Raw genomic sequence first — 16,543 nt, 5'->3', positions numbered from 1 at the left:
CATTGAATCTACTTCACTGCCCATTTGTAAGGTTGTTGAAGCAAAACTGCAAACAGTTTCTTTGTAATTACCACAGTTTTCTTTACATGTTAAAAGAAATTGGAATTGTATTGATATGAAAGGTGACAGGATGTGTAAAATACAAATGGAATTTAGTAGTTGTTTAATAATTTAATTGTGATGTTTATATTTTTTATGTCAGAAGGACATAATGAAATACATATTGGACATTCTCCTTTATTTTGTAACTTTTTGTGAAATGTATTGCCTGTTAGTAAGTGGTGTAGGCAATTTTTTAACTGAAGCACTTTCTCTTATTTAAATACATCCTCTACAGCCAAGTGTAACCGTAAACATCTGGGTGTGTTCGGTGCCTCTGCTGTTATAGATTTTTGAACACTACAAACTGTATCCTCTTGTGATCAGGACTTAAACTGACTAAAGCAGGAAAACATGTTTTTAACCTTATAATATACGGAGAACACAAGGTATTCAGTATTTCAGTTGAGTTAATGTCAGTGTTCCTGTTCATAGGTGAGGGATCTCTGATGGTTCACCCTTCAGTAGGGCTGGGTTGTGTCGTGTATTTTATATGTACCCACTGAGAATAGAACGTGGAAAGCAGTGATGGCATTTTTTTTCCTGTCAAACATCTGAAACATTTATTCCATGTGAGATGCTTTTCTTAGTTTGTTGCTGTTAATGATATTCAAATTGCAGTCTTACTAGCCAATTACTTGGATCTCCGTGTTCATGTGCTTTCATTAACCTATGCTGATTGTGGTTTATCTTCGAGTATCCTTTGTCGAGCATGAGGTGTGTTACATTTCTGTTATTTTATATTATTTTTAGGTTGCAACTTTTATTAATAGTCAGTAATGTAGGTCTTCAGTGCATTGTGCCTCTTCTATGCAATTTTATACCTGTGTGCGTGCGTGCCAGCTTTCTTGAAATCATTTGGTAGGTCAGTGTGTGCAGCATATGGAATCTATGCCTCTTTCTTATATGTGGAGTCAAGATCTTTGAATATCAGAGTTTCAAACTAAGCAGGAAGGAGACCACAGCATATTTGACATATATGTTCTGAATAATGTGATGTAGAATCTCTGCTGGAAGAAACTATCCTGACAGTTTTGTTATAGTTCATCGCACCCACCAAGTTATGTTTAAGTTTTGTGAATAGAGCCTTCAGTGCCAAATTACCGTATTTACGCATGTATAGGCAGCGTGCGTGTATAGGCCGTAGCACAATTTTCAGACAAATTATAGAAAAAATAATTTTCTTGGAATATTATTTCAGGAGTAGAACACCCGGTATTGCTAATTATGAATATAATTTTTTTTAAATGAAGTATGATTTCGAATATAAGCCGCACCCCAGTTTTCCCTCTTGAATTTTTGGCAAAAAATTTGCGTAAATACAGTATCTTGCACGCAGAGTATATGATATTGAACAGAAAATGCTATTTGCACCATAATATGCTGTCTGATTGATGGGAGTCCTGTTAGAAAAGAAAGTGTGAATACAGAGTTCTTGGTGATGCTGGCTTTGATAAATGATGTGAGAAGTTGGGATGGCCCTTAGCCAGGGCATGCTTTAACACCTACATCAGGGATTTATGTGAGAATCTTGTGGTGGGCTACTGTAACAGCAAAGGTGCCAGGATTTTCAGGAGCAAACTGTTGAGATTCATGTGCTCCAAGGTCTTTGGGTTTGGGTACAGAAGTAGAGTTTGCTGACATTGCAGTTCAGGAGAGCTGGGTTCTTATCTCAGAGTTGGTAGTACTCACAGAAATTAATCTGATTGGTGACTGACATAGATTTACTTACATATGGAGCTGAGCCCTTCTTGAGGAGAAGCCAAATCTGCAGCTACTCAAGAATTTCCCAGCATTTTATGGAACCTGAAGGTTCATTACCATGTTCACAGAAGAGCCCTCCACTGGTCCATATCCTGAGCCAGATCAGTCCAGTCTATACCATCCCATCCTATCTATCTAAGATCCATTTATATTGTCCACTCACCTATGCCTTGGTCTTATCAGTGGCCTCTTTCCTTCTGGCTTTCCCACCAAAATCCTATATGCATTCCTCTTCTCCCCCATTCGTGCTACATGCCCTGCCCACCTCATCCTCCTTGGCTTGATCGTTCTAATTATACATGGAGAAGTGTACAAGTTATGAAGCTCCTCATATACAATATCGGGATGACGATAATAGTCACTAATTATATAATTTCACTCCTGCATGGAGACTGTGTGTGTCACACATAAAGTGCAATGAAATGGATATCAAAGGGGGTTTGCACAGTGGTAATCCTCTTGTCTTGTACTCTGGAAGTGCTCTGATCGCAATTGAGACATCTGCTGCCTCGTGGGAGGATTTTCATAGCTTCCCTAAGTACCTCAGGCCACTACCGGTTCCTTCCAAATCATCATTCTTCTGTCATCCATCAGTTCAGTGCTACATGTACAAAGTAACCATTGAAATGCCCCACACACAAATAACATGAGACGAGGTGAAGCAGCATTGACAGACATTTAAATCTTGGAAAGCGATGCCTACCTTGTGGAGAGCACGGTAACTGTATCAGAATTATGAACTGATGCCTTGCCACTGCTTTTTTTCGGCATACATCTTAGTGAATTAAGCTAGAGGCTTTTGGAATGTATTTTATCTCTGCGGGAGGCCAGGTAGAGCGTGTAGTGTCTGCCCATGCTGACGTCAATGGGATGAGCGTTGTATTTACGCTATGGTTCAGCTCGCCGCACTGTTTTAAAATAGCCGCTCGCGGACGGCCTTCACTGCCGGAACTCCGATTTTTTTTATCTTTTGTTTGTTGGTTGTTAAACCATAACAGAGTCGTTTTTGCATAGTAGTCTTTCATTATTGGCGTCTCTATAATACTTTTGGAATTAAGACTCTGTTTTCCAAAAACTAGATTTTAATGTTAACGTAATTCCGAGTCTACTGTAAACGTTTCATATCGTAGTTGCCTTCTTTGATTTGAAACATGTTTTCTTATTTTCATGGAAAAGAGCACTTATTGTTTGAAAAGAAAATTGCTCAGGAAAATAAATTTAGGGTATTACATAACGAGGAATCCGCTTAATTTCTTAATATTTTATGAAATTGCGTCATAATGACGTTTAATTTTTTTTATCCATTGCCTTGGTTTATTCCGGAAACTAGTTCTGTTTGTCTTTCGCACTTATATGAAGACGGACGCGACCAGTTTCTGAAACTTTGTGTTTCAAAAACAAACTTACACGTTTGATATGTTGCAGGATATTAAAACCAATTAAAAATTTAGTTACTTATACAGATCACCTGGTGCTGTTAAGGAAGTGAAACCTAGGCGGAATGGTTTGGACATGGATCTGGGTTGAGGAGGGGGGGGCGTAATTTTGTGTTTACAAACATCGATCAAGACGAGATGGGTGAGCTTTTGATGTTTTGGAAATTTTCCGGCTGGCGGACTGTAAAGCTAGCATTTCATCGCTACATACACGACATGTGTTTACGTTCAGTCCGTATTCAACGTGATTGAACTGTATTCTACTTGTCTTCTTGACTGCAAAATTCTGTTACAAAGCCACACTGAACTCTCAGAGCGCTTCTTCTCTTGAAAACGAGAGAAGAAGGGACTGCGACAACCGCCGTCATGCAAAGCCGCGTAACAGGATAGGAGTGTAAGGAACGTAGATTTTATGTGGAATGTATTTCATTTTGAGTTATAACATACGGTATATGAGTTAGGCTGAAATTCTTATTCACACAACACTGAAATATTGTCTGTCTGTGGCTCTATAGCCCTTTTGTTGGACCTTGGACGCTTTTCAGTTTCTTGAACTTTTACACAGTCAGTAGGACTGCACGCACAGGATAGCACAAACACAGAATAAACGCACAAAGTCATCCATGTCTCAAGTGGGATTCGAACTCATGATCCCAGTGTTTGAGAGGACGAAAACAGTTCATGCCTTAGACCGCGGGACAGCTGTGATCGACACTGAAATAGAACTGTAAGTAAAGTCCCTGTGAACTAATTAAGCACTACTCCATAAAGGCGTATAGGGGAGTGGATCTATAGATTCACGTTTTCTTCACCTCTGTACTAGTTGGAGGTGAGTGATCAGCTTCACGCCCCGGCCACTGTACCTGCAGGGAAGAGGTCCCGGTACCCACTGGATAGCGGACGGGGTGGGCCCCGGAGCCGGTCTGATCGAGTGGAGAAAATTCTTAACCCTGCGACCCCTTTGTCGACCGGGCCATAGAACTATCAGAACTATCTCTGGTATACATTTGGAATTTTTAATGTTTTGTTTTAACTCGTGCAGATGGTTCTGTGCCTGGCTTGTGTAGCCTGTGTTGTGTTGGTGCAGGTGTCCGGAGACTACCTCTATCGTTGGTGCCCAACTAATTAGGTTTTGTCTGAAGATGGAGACAGAATCCAATCTCCGAAATGTGTTTTAGACGACGGGCAGTGTCCAGAACCATAATATTTGTATTGATGTACCATCGTCACAGACTTTTAGGTCTTATTCATTGGAGGTTCTACAAGTCGGAAGGTCGCAGGTTGAAGTCCCGATGAGGTCATTGGATTTTTTCAATTGACCTAATCCTTCCAGCCGCACTATGATCCTGGGGCCGACTCAGCCTCTAAGAGTACCAGGAATTTTCCTGCATGGTAAAGTGCGGCCGGCGCGTAAGGCTGACAACCTTACCGCTATCTTTGAGCCGGCTGTCTAGATAATGTGGGACCCTCAACGTCTCTCAACCCTATGGGCCTCCGAGGCCTGTTACAGGGATAGCTTTTTCTTTATTAAGACCGTCACAACACAACTATATTAAGGCCAGTGCCTAGTTTAGCTCTGCTACATGTTTCGGCTATTAAAAGCCATCATCAGGTAAATACATGGCTAACATATATACACCACTGAACTGCAGTACTACTAAAATTTGATACAATAATATTAATTATATTAAAATACTTGGCGTAAAAATACAATAAATTAGATTATATAAAACTAGAATAAAAATTCTTCAAGTGATGCTTTACATCGGGTCAGTCGTTGGTTTTTGTGATCTTGTTGTGTTCCCTCGGACAAATTGGAGTATTTTACATTTTGTGTAAACTGGTTTGGAGGCTCGTGCTGTAGGTGTAGTAATATTAATGTTAATTATTTAGTCCATACCTCATCTTACAAAGTATTGTCCGTTTCGTAGGGAATGTAAACAGCGACTGAATCGTTTATATAATTATATATATATATTAATTTATTATATTTTTACGCCAAGTATTTTAATATAATTAATATTATTGTATCCAATTTTAGTAGTACTGCAGTTCAGTGGTGTATATATGTTAACCATGTATTTGCCTGATGATGGCTTTTAATAGCCGAAACATGTAGCAGAGCCAAACTTGGCACTGACCTTAATATTGTTGTGTTGTGACGGTTTTAATAAAGAAATTGTATATTATAACACAACAGGATGCATGAAATGAAAAAAAAGGGGGGGATAGCTTTACTTTTTTTTCTTTTTACTCATTGGAGGTTGTTTATTCCAGATTACCGCTTCCACCCCTTACCCCCAACACCATATGACGGCTACCCGTGTTGAAAAGTCTGAACTGCCGTTGCAGTTAGAAATATACTTATTCAACAACTATATGGTCTTACTCCCCTTGTTGGCCGCACCATACCTCAAGCGGTTAGTCTCTGGCTTCCCACCGCGGCGGCCCGGGTTCGATCCCGGGTCTGGTCAAGTGGGATTTGTGGTGGACAAAGTGGTTCTGTGGCAGGTTTTATCCGAGTACTTCGGTTTCCCCTGCCAATCTTCATTTAACCAATTACTCCACAATCACCGTCACATATCATCTTGGGCTAGTACAATACGCCAGAAGTGGCCGCAGTGCAAGGGACTTGGTCCCACCCCACTAGCATTAAAAAAAGTTACTCCCCTTCTTTCAATAGAAGCGATAAGGATCTGCATACCTACTGGCAGTAGTGAAGTGTCGCCTACTGCTGTTTATAAATCTCCAGGTCATACCTGGATGTATGCGGACATCACTGAGCTCTTAAGCCTTGAACATAAAACCACTGGCGTTTGGTCTGATTGCTAAACGTCCATTTGGTGTAGTGAAGTTTCAAACCCTTCAGGCGTAAAACTGTTGACCTTATTTGACATAAACGATTCGAAATTTTAGCGCCACAATACCCCACTCAGTATTTCCCTGAGGGAAATTGTGACATTGGATAGTGTGGTCCATCAGCAATGTCACATGTCGCTGTTTCTGGTATCCTGGACTCAGACCATCGAACAGTGTTATTCCACTTACTGGACCATGTCAAAACTAGGAATCTTTCGGAATCTGTTCAAAAATTTACAGATTGGGAGCGATTTCAAAGCCTCTGATTTAATTTCACCTAGACTCGAAATTAACTTGGGGGTAGAAGTCGATAAAGCAGCGCGCGACTTCGCAGCCTCTATTGCTTCGGCGTGTAGGTTATCGACCAGAAAGGTTACACTTCCGGAGCTAAACAGTGATTTCGTTTGTTAAAATAGAAGCAGGAGTTAAGAAAATTGTGGCATGGAACCAGGATCCAGCATGTAAATCGGCATTTAACTGGGTCGCGAAAACATTTAAGCGAATGCCCCATAGAAAGGCACTTGAACAGTCGGAAGGGAAGAGAGTTAACTCTTATATCACACCTCAAGCTATATGCCCCATTGTGGTAACCGTCATGACGAGGGATGGAACAAGAGCACCAGCTGCTAATTGATGGTCTTTAAGCATTAAATTTCGCCTGTGAGAGAAAGCCAACGCAATTGCTGGCTGCTTGGAAAAATCAGTTCACGCCCCATGACCTGTTTGAAGAAAACCGTAAACGGCGGGTGGAGGCTAGAGTTCAAGCTCTACTCGAAGCTGTAAGCAACAATCCCTCTGAAAGAATACGGCCATATGACTTACTGAAATTAATTAATTCCTTGAAATTTTGAAAGGCCAGCGGAATTGATGGCATTACAAATTAATGCCTCAGGCACCTTTCAAGAAAACATTTGGTTCATTTAACACATTTATTTAATCACTGCCTTCGGATCTCGCATCTTCTGACGTGGAAAGAAGCAAAAATTATTATTTTACCGAAACAGGGTATGGACCCTAAATTCCCCCAAAATATAAGACCGATTAGCCCCATGTCCACAACCAGCAAGCTATTTGATAAGGTTGTACTAAAAATGGTCCAACATAAACATGCTTAAGCGTAATATTTATGAAAGAATACAATTAGACGGCGACAGTAAGAAATTTTGAGGTTATGTCCAACAAATTTTACGCAAAGTCTGTGGGGTCTACTTATGTAATAGCATAGTTGAAAATCGAAAATATAATTCAATTCAATTCAATTCTTGGTTTTATTTACGTGCAGTACTCAACAGCTGGTAGCCAATTACAGAGTCAGCACGAAGACAAATGAACAATATACAGACAGATTGACGAAAAAAGTACATAAATTCCATTGCAACATGCCCACGTGACAACACACAATTGGAGGTTAGAGACAAACCAAGCAGTGTCTAAGCACAACATATGTCAAAGGTTTACAANATTCCAAGCATTAAACACTTTACCAAAATTCGACCTTGTGATATGATCAGTATTGCACTATAAATTTAAAGTATCTGAGTATGACATTAACACAACATTTGTAGGACTGGAAATTGCTACAACACACAAACAGCCTGAGTGAGTTCCATTCGGATCTCCTTTTTACTTATTACTTTCATTTTCTTATATCTGAATATTAGACATTTCTGGAGAGTACATAATCTGCCTTTTAATTTTAATTTTGTCCAGCAATCTGAGGGCAATATGTGAAGGTATCCTTAGCGTTCACCTGCAGATCAGTATGCTTGCTGAGAGCTTGCTTCAATTTCAGGAGCACTGCTGCATGAAAAGTGTCTCATTATAACGAATGGTTCCCCTAGACACGTGACACAAAAGATCGTGGAAAATGGCCTTTTGCCTTGTTTCGGGGAGATAGAGTAGATCACAGAAATGATCATCGTTAATTGGAGAGCCTCGTTCCAGGAAATCCGAAGGAATATCACGTAAAAATAAAGTAAAGCTATCCCTGTACCAGGCCGTGAAGGCCCATAGGGTTGTGAGACATTGAGGGTCCCACACTATCTAGACAATCGGCTCAAATATGGCGGTAAGGTCAGCCTTACGCGCCGGCCGCGCTTTACTCCCCAGGAAAATTTTTAACTTAATTCCTGGTACTCATTTCTGTTAGAGGCTGAGTGAAATCCAGGGCCATAGTACGGCTGGAAGGATTAGGTGAATTAAAAAAAAAATCCAATGACCTCATCGGGACTTGAACCCGCGACCTTCCGGCTTGTAGCATAGCCCCTCAACCAACTATGCTACCGCGTGCCCCCGAAGATTTTTTTTTTTTTTGGGGGAAGGGAATTTGTCTCACTCCATATTGATGCGTTGGCTTTCGGGAGTGAAGTGATATACTCTTGTCTTGTTGGAGAATAAGGATGTTTCCTTTCTGACACTGCTGTATATAACTAATGAAAACTTAACTCACACAGCCTTTTGCTCAACCAGCTCTTTGGGGGTACTGAGCGTACGCTGCTTTTGCTTGTATGATGGAGTTCGGTGCCAACACCGCCGATGTGAAGTTTTATATTTATCTATATTATTCTGTGACTTGCTCCAACTATTGAGCATTTAGAAATATAAAGTTCATATCAAAATTTAATACCCATCACAAATGTAGCGGTAACAGTAACCACAGCATCTTAACATATCTTGGTAAAGAAAGCGACAAATAACCACTGCTATTTTCACTCTTTCATTCTTTGCATCGTACAAGGTTTTCTCACTCCAATTTTCCCTTTAAACGTATGAAAGGGTTTGCCATTGAGTAGCTGGAAAGCTCGTAACATTTCTCCACTTCGCCAGTAAAGCCTGATGATGCTTTCTTTCTTCCGTTCCTTCATTCATGTTTTGAGTAACGGACTTGTCTTCAATAAATACCAGTTCATGAAATCAAATGTCACTAATCGATACAAAGACGTAAAAGACACTGCAAATCCAACCATATATTCTCACCCAAATGTTGTGTACACAATAGTATAGAATTACAGGTAGAGCGCTTTCCAAAGCTACGTAGTAATCTCCACCCAACAGTTTTCACTATAATTTAATTGGAGCAAACTAACTAAATAGTGGAAATATTTACGTAACGGTCTACGTCACTAACTGACGATGACGCGCCCTCGTTCCACTAGTAGAAGTAGTACACAAATATATTGTTGCCAGGCTACACTATATATTACATTGGGTGGAAACATAAATTAATTTTATTATATTTGGGTATTAATCTTATATAAAACGTTTAAATACAGATAACACCGTTATTACGTACTACCTATTCATTTCCTATAGCCTTGCATGTTTCTTGTATGAGAAAATTTTGAGGAACTTCATGAAGTGTTGTTATAGCATTACGTGAATGTACGAATAGCTACGAATTTATCTATAATGATTATAAATGTTCCTTAAATTGTTAAGTGAAAATATTAGATCCAAAATTTAAACTAAATGCGTGGAGTGGCTCTGAGAAATATGGACAGCAGCTTCAACTCTCTGGTATGCATTGACTTTATGCATTTCGTACAAGTAACGTATAGAACTGAACACGGGAAAACATAACATGTTCATTTTAAGGAGCCCAGTGCGTATTTCGAATGTTACAAACTACATTTTTTTGCCTGTTTTCACTAATTTTTTCAAACAATCATAGTAGAAGCTAAGAACCAAATAAAGGTAAACAGAACCAATTGATTTGTTAATAAACAAAGAAAATCCTGTCCTTGTCAATACGTTTATTTCTTCAGAGATGGCAGGGGGGAGCAAACACACAAGAATTTTTACTGTGACAGAGTGGCAGGAGGTGAGTAGGTCTCCTTTTGTTGTTGCGTGATTGAGGCAGAGCGCAAGTACCTGCACGTTGGCAAATCGGAGTTGTGTAGCAGTGACTCGGGGTGGGGAGGATGTGGAACAGAGCGCTCAGTCTGGAACAGATACTGCCAGTGGACAGGAGTCGAATTGTTGTCGGGCGGGAAGTGAGTGCAGTTTACCGACACAAACACACACACACATACGGCGTGTGTTTCGCGTTTCTGCAAGTGAAGCAAAATAGGCGACAAGCTGTCGGCTCGTACTAGCACTACGGCAGGGGCCGCGAGTGGCACAGTGGGTGGTGCAAGCAGTGTTGGCACAAGCCATCGCCACCATCACCATCGCAAACACCGGTCGCGTTCCACTCCGCGATACACCGATGTGGAGAAGCCTAAGAAGAAGAAAATTCTCAGTGGCGGGAGTACCTCCCTTGTGTCGATTCCCAACGCCATTAAGCTCTCCATGCTAAACAGTGGCCTCATGTCTCTAGGTAAGTGTTAGAAAACAAAATAAGAGGGATATAACCTGAAAATCCATTACCGTGTGCTCATGAGCAGGACAATGTTTCCTAACTTAAGCTAGATGAATCCTATCCTCTCCCTCACACCCGGTTTCTAGAATAACCCTTATCATCCATTCATCCAGCCCAGGTTACCCAGACAAACTCTTTTCTCCAGATTTTCCCACAACAAATTTGTAGAAATTTACACCACCGTAAGTCATCTTTAATTCTGGAGCAGTTTAGGAGGCTCGGGTACGTTGAACTAATATATGATAGGTGAGTAAATCTGAAATGAAACTGTATCTTTAAAAAGTAACTACACCGTAAGACTAGATTATGATCTTTTAGGTTATGACGATGTAATGTGGTAGCTGGTTGCCAGGGTTGCGGAGGAACCTGCTGCCTTCCTCAGAGAGAGGCTGCACGTTCTTCCGGAATGTTGATAATCATCTGTCAGACTACATGGCATCGTCGCCCATTGGCATTGTCGTGAAAATCTCTAATTTCAAGTTGCTCCAAAGGAAGGCAGTTCACTTTGTATTGCTAGGATATGAAATCTAGAAATATGGGGTGACTGGATTAATAGGTCGGATGGTAGAGCAATAAAAACAGAATTTTTATGAAGAGACCACATGGAAGACCGAGAAGAAATGGGACGGCTCATTGAGATCGATCTCAGGGAGGTAGGTTATGAGGGCGAGACATGTCTCGAACTGGCTTGGGATCGCTTCCAGTGGCAGGCCTTTGTGTTAGTAGTGTTGAAACTTCGTGTACTACTAGAAAATACGACTGCAGACTCCCATCTCTAGTCCTAGGCAAGTTAAAGAAAAAAATTTCGCTTTCTGAACATAGTCTTCCGTTTCTCTAACATGTGTGAATTCCGTGACAGATTATTGTAGATAAAGTGGACTGTAGTTATATTTGTGTTTAGCTGGTTGATCGTGAATAAAGTGAGAGGTTTGTACAGGTTTTAAGCCTGGTGACATAAAGATGTGTACTAAAGAGGCCGTAAGTACAAGGTTACCGAAAATTAAGTTCATCCAACTGTTTATTGTTATATATTGATCGATAATTTAACTAATTGTTTCAAATTCTTTACGAATGAACTGCAGTTGCCTGAATAACGAAAAATTCTTTGGAAATCTGAAGCAAGAAATGTTCTGGTTGGTATTATACCTGACTAGATTTGCAGAACCCCTGGCTTCCTCTTCTGAAGCTTCCTGGTTGCAATGTCTTCTGCTAGCTTTCCACAAGAATCTCTCGGCCTTTATTTTCCTCGTCTTTTTATTTAAGATTCTGCAAAAATGCTTTAATAAAACAATTGCCTCTTATGCCAAAATGAACAAGCAATAAATAAGCGACGACCAAGGAAAAGCGAAAAATACTCATGAAACAGGTGGAAGGGAGACTTGTCAGCCATATAGCTTCTTGATATAAGTTCAAGATGATATTTCGATATGACAGAACTGCCAGAAAATGTTTCCATATACAATATTTATATTCATATACAGGCGTATCAAAACTCAACGGCAAGCCTTCAGGAACGGACTTCTCATATAGAGGGAAGAAACAAAGTGTTTGACAACATGGGTACAATTGTTACACAATGAATTTGATGTGAGCGGACACAAATTCCCGTGCAACTATCCAATCGTCACATCAACAGAGGTTCGCCATTAACATCTGGGCAGGCATTGTTAGTGACTGTTTGTTGGGACCCTACGTTCTTCCGGACAAGCTTAATGGACAGAACTACACAGATTTCTTGCGTACTACATTGCCTGATTACTTGGAAGACATGCCACTAGCATCCCGCCGACAGCTGTACTTCATGATGGTGCTCCCGCACGTTTCAATCTGTCTGCCCTCATGCACCTTAATGCACATTATCCTGGGCGCTGGATAGGTAGAGATGGACCGATTGCTTGGCCACCACGCTCTCCTGACTTAAACCCCCTAGACTTTTACCTGTGGGGACACTTAAAGTCTGTCGTGTTTTTTGACTACTGTTGTTGATGTACTAACTCTCCATGCATGCATTGTGGCAGCCTGTCAGACAGTACGCACTACACCGGGCATTTTTGATCGTGTGCGGCACTCAATGCAATGACGAGCGGAGACCTGTATTCAAGCAGGAGGAGGTCACTTTGAACATTTCCTCCGATACGTGACCATAGTGTTCCAGCTGGTGTTAGAGACGTATTCAGTGTAACAGTGCAACAGTCTTGGATTGCACTAACTTTACCAAAAGGTCAGATAACTGTAATTATGCATTTCCGGAACCATGTTGTCCGATCCTGAAATTTTGCCGCTGAGTTTTGATACACCCTGTATTTATGTGAATATGCGACATGAAGAAGGCCGTCTATTTTAAATGATCAATAAGGTAATGAAGTTAATGCCGATTAAAGTACCCGCCGACTATTTCAGTACCGCTAAATTCATCAACTTCCCTTTCGATTAACTGCAACTGCGGTGAAATGATTACCCATTTTCTGAATTAATTTAACCGAGCAGGTTGGTACAGCGATAATATTGCAGATTATCAACCAGGAAGGACGTGTTTCGAATCTCGGCAAAACTATTACAACTCAAGTTTTCACGTTTTACATGGGTCTCTCAAGGAATATTCGATTTCCTCAGCGTCTTCTTACAAATTTATTATCTTCCCTACCGACACTGGACAAACTGCCCAGTTCATATAGCGCCTTGAAATATTATAATCAGTTATATAGGTTACTTTGCGACGGAGGCCGCGCCATAGCTCAAGCGGTTAGTCGCTGGCTTCCCACCGCGGCGGCCCGGGTTCGATCCCGGGTCTGGTCAAGGGGGATTTGTGGTGGGGAAAGGGGCGCTGGGGCGGGTTTTCTCCGAGTACTTCGGTTTCCCCTGCTAATCTTCCTTCTACCAGTTACTCCACAATCACCCTCACCTATCATCTGGGTCTGGTACAATAGGCCAGAAGTGGCCGCAGTACAAGGCACTTAGTCCCACCCCACTAAGAAAAATAAATAAAAATTCGTTGCAACGCAGCATAAGTGACTTGATGACTATGAGTGACTTGTTCAGTAACGGATGAAGGTGACATCGTTTAAACTGAGGCAATGTCCTGGCCTTTGCTTGGAAGGAATCATAAAAGTTACAGACATTAGGAGACCTGGTTTTTCAGCCGAAGTTCCATATGGAGATTTTCCCAGGGTGAAGCTATAGCGAGGTGTTGATTCCCCACAACAACCAGACACGTGCACTCGTAAATAAAACTAGTTCATCAATGGAGAGAGATGGCTTATATTAGGCTAGCTTCATTTAGTTCACAGTAATGTTTCTGCTGATACGTCAGGGCATACATTGTAATTCTACACGAGCTTCAGTCGCCGCGCCTATAAGAGACATTCAGACACTGAATTTATCCAGGGTATTTCATCTGCAGCTTTGTGTCTCGATCTATAGGGAAGAACATGGATTGAGGAGCTGACTTCCCATCGCGGCGGCCCGGGTTCGATCCCGGTGTCTGGTCAAGTGGGATTTGTGGTGAGCAAAGTGGCGCTGGGGCGGGTTTTCTCCGAGTACATCGGTTTCCCTTGCCAATCTTCATTCCACCAAATTCTCCGTCACCATAATCACCCGGGGCAGGCTACAATAGGCCAATCAGTGACCGCCGTGCCGAGTGGACCCAGTCGGGCTTCACCCCCCACTAAGCGAATTACAAAAAATGGATTGGGGATATATAACTACAGAGTGCCAAAGAGAGAGGAGGTGAGAGAAGACTGGAGAAAATTATATGAGAAGGGCCATAATTTGTAGGTAAACTTTATTAAAGTGATCAGAGTAGGGGGTAATAAATGTAGAAAGAACAGGCACCTGAAGGAGCAATTGTATGGAAGATAGAGAAGTATGTGGGAGAATAATAAAAATATTAANAGACTGCTTTCTTCATAGTCACCGCCGTGAAAGCCTCAAATCCTATTAAAATTGATCAAAAATATGTGCGAATATGGATTGAATTCATCTGGCTTAGTAGACACAAAGGTACCACTGGCGAGAACTTGTGAACACGGTTATGAAACTTTGTGTGTAATAACAGCTAGAAACTGTTTAACCAGCTGAGCAAATATCGGCTCCTTAATAACAACTTTGCCCTGTGTAGGTAGTTACAATTCACAATGACTGTGACATCAGCACTTGAAGATTGCTGAACGCATATTATGGCGCAGCAGTGCGTTATTTTCTCTGGTTTTACTATACAACGCAAATTGATACGTGGTACAGCAGCTGCAGTAGTAGCTCGACGTCACTGAATGGTTCTCAATGCTTTGTGCTATTTTAAACTGATCAGAGGAAGGAACGTGTACAGACGCAACGCACGCATTCCGGACTTGGCCAAATCACTCGTTTGCTGCAAGGCAGGGGCGGTGCGTCATTAGGGGCTAAAGGGGCTAAGCCCCACCTGATTCTGTTGTAGTATTGAATTTTCATATTCATTCATATTTTATTATGTTTATTGAGATCAAATTTGTATCAAAATATGAATATATCTCGTTATCATGATGTAATTAAAGAAACACGAAAATGCAGTAGTGATATCTTGGCCATATCACAGCTTATTTGTACGGGTACAATAACGCAGGGGCCAGTTCGACTCTAGCCCTTACTGTGTGTATCCTTAGCAGCCTTAAGTTCAGTGAACCTTTTAGGGATTCTAAGTATCGCATGCGTCTTCAAAATGTCACGCTTGGGGCTAGTTTTGACAAGCCCGCAATAAAAAAGAACACTATACACAAGGCTGAAAGGGATGGGTGGAGTGTGGATGTTATTGTGAACTTACCTCTATTCTTCCAGCCTTAAGTAACACGTTCTTTGTAAGAATAGACAGAGGGTAGGTTTTCAGCCACCACTCGGATCCCATCTTTCAGTTGTGTTTTGAGCAGTGGAGAAGATACAAGTTCGGGAATAAAGTGATTTTAGCGTAGGCCTAAATTAGAGTTGTTTCTCAAGTGTAATTTCCAAATTAGGTTTTAGGTTAATATTATATTCGTATTAGAATTAGTGATTAATATGAATATGGTGGACGCCCTTCTGAAATCACCGTTCTCAAATTTGAGTTTAGAAGAGAAATTACAAGTAAAAACTCTTGACTCGCATCAACCAACAGATTTCAAACTTGATCAGAACTACAAGACACAGAAAAGAATGTTTCCGTTATCTTGGTTTCACAAGAAGAAATGGCTGACAATAAGTGAAGAAAAGAAATTAATTTTTTGTTTTGTGTGTTTGTTGTTTGGTGGGGAAACGAGTTGCACTGTGATGGGTATAACTGACCTTAAACATTTGTCAGAAAGAGTTAGAAAACACGAAGCGTCACAAAGGCATATTGAAAATGATGTAAAAGTTAATCTCTTTGGTTCTGTCAATATTTTCACCCAGTTGAATGATAGCTATAGGGTTTCTATTCAACGTCACAATGAACTTGTGGGTAAAAACAGACACATATTAAATAGGGTAATTAATTGTATAAAGTTTTGTGGAACGCATGAACTTCCTCTTCGGGGACATGAAGAGCGCGAGAGTTCTTACAGTCGCGGGATATTTTTGGATCTCATGTCGGAACTAGTGGCTTTAGATAGTGTTCTAAGTGAACATTTAAATAGTGCAACTGTGTAAAAAAACACATCGAAAACAATTAAAAACGAATTACTGGACTGTATATATGCGGTATACAAGGAAAACAAGAAATTCAAAATGCAAAATATGTGGTTGTCCTGGCAGATGAAATCTCTCACGTGTCATGCACGTCCCAATTAGTTATTCTGCTACGGTAAGCGGCCTCCGTAGTCTAGGGGTAACGTTCCCTCCTCGTGACTCGAGGTACGCGGGTTCAAACCCGGCGGAGGTCGTGGAATTTTTAAGGGCGGAAAATTTCAGGGAACAAATCCTCCGGGAGGGACTTTAAGCCGTGGGTCCCGTTTCGTAGCTTTACGGCACGTAAAAGAACCTCATGTCCCAAGGGGACCACTGAGCCAAATTCAGCATATTTCCCGCCCAACAGTAGTCTCTA

General features: G+C 41.1%; 1 protein-coding gene across 1 annotated transcript in view; it reads left to right on the top strand.

Annotated features, from left to right (window-relative positions):
• The first annotated feature begins 10,048 nt into the window (after positions 1-10,048).
• Positions 10,049-16,543, top strand: part of LOC111875709 (receptor-type tyrosine-protein phosphatase kappa) — a 134,812-nt gene continuing 128,317 nt past the window's right edge. The window contains exon 1 of the mRNA XM_023872169.2: positions 10,049-10,476. Within this exon, the coding sequence (XP_023727937.1) occupies positions 10,449-10,476 (28 nt within the window). The 5' untranslated portion in view covers positions 10,049-10,448. The remainder of the gene's footprint in view (positions 10,477-16,543) is intronic.

This window comes from Cryptotermes secundus, unplaced genomic scaffold, assembly GCF_002891405.2.
Source record: "Cryptotermes secundus unplaced genomic scaffold, Csec_1.0 scaffold478, whole genome shotgun sequence".
Lineage (NCBI taxonomy): Eukaryota > Metazoa > Arthropoda > Insecta > Blattodea > Kalotermitidae > Cryptotermes > Cryptotermes secundus.
Note: the sequence above shows the minus strand (reverse complement) of the source record. Positions and strands in the feature narration are given on the sequence as shown.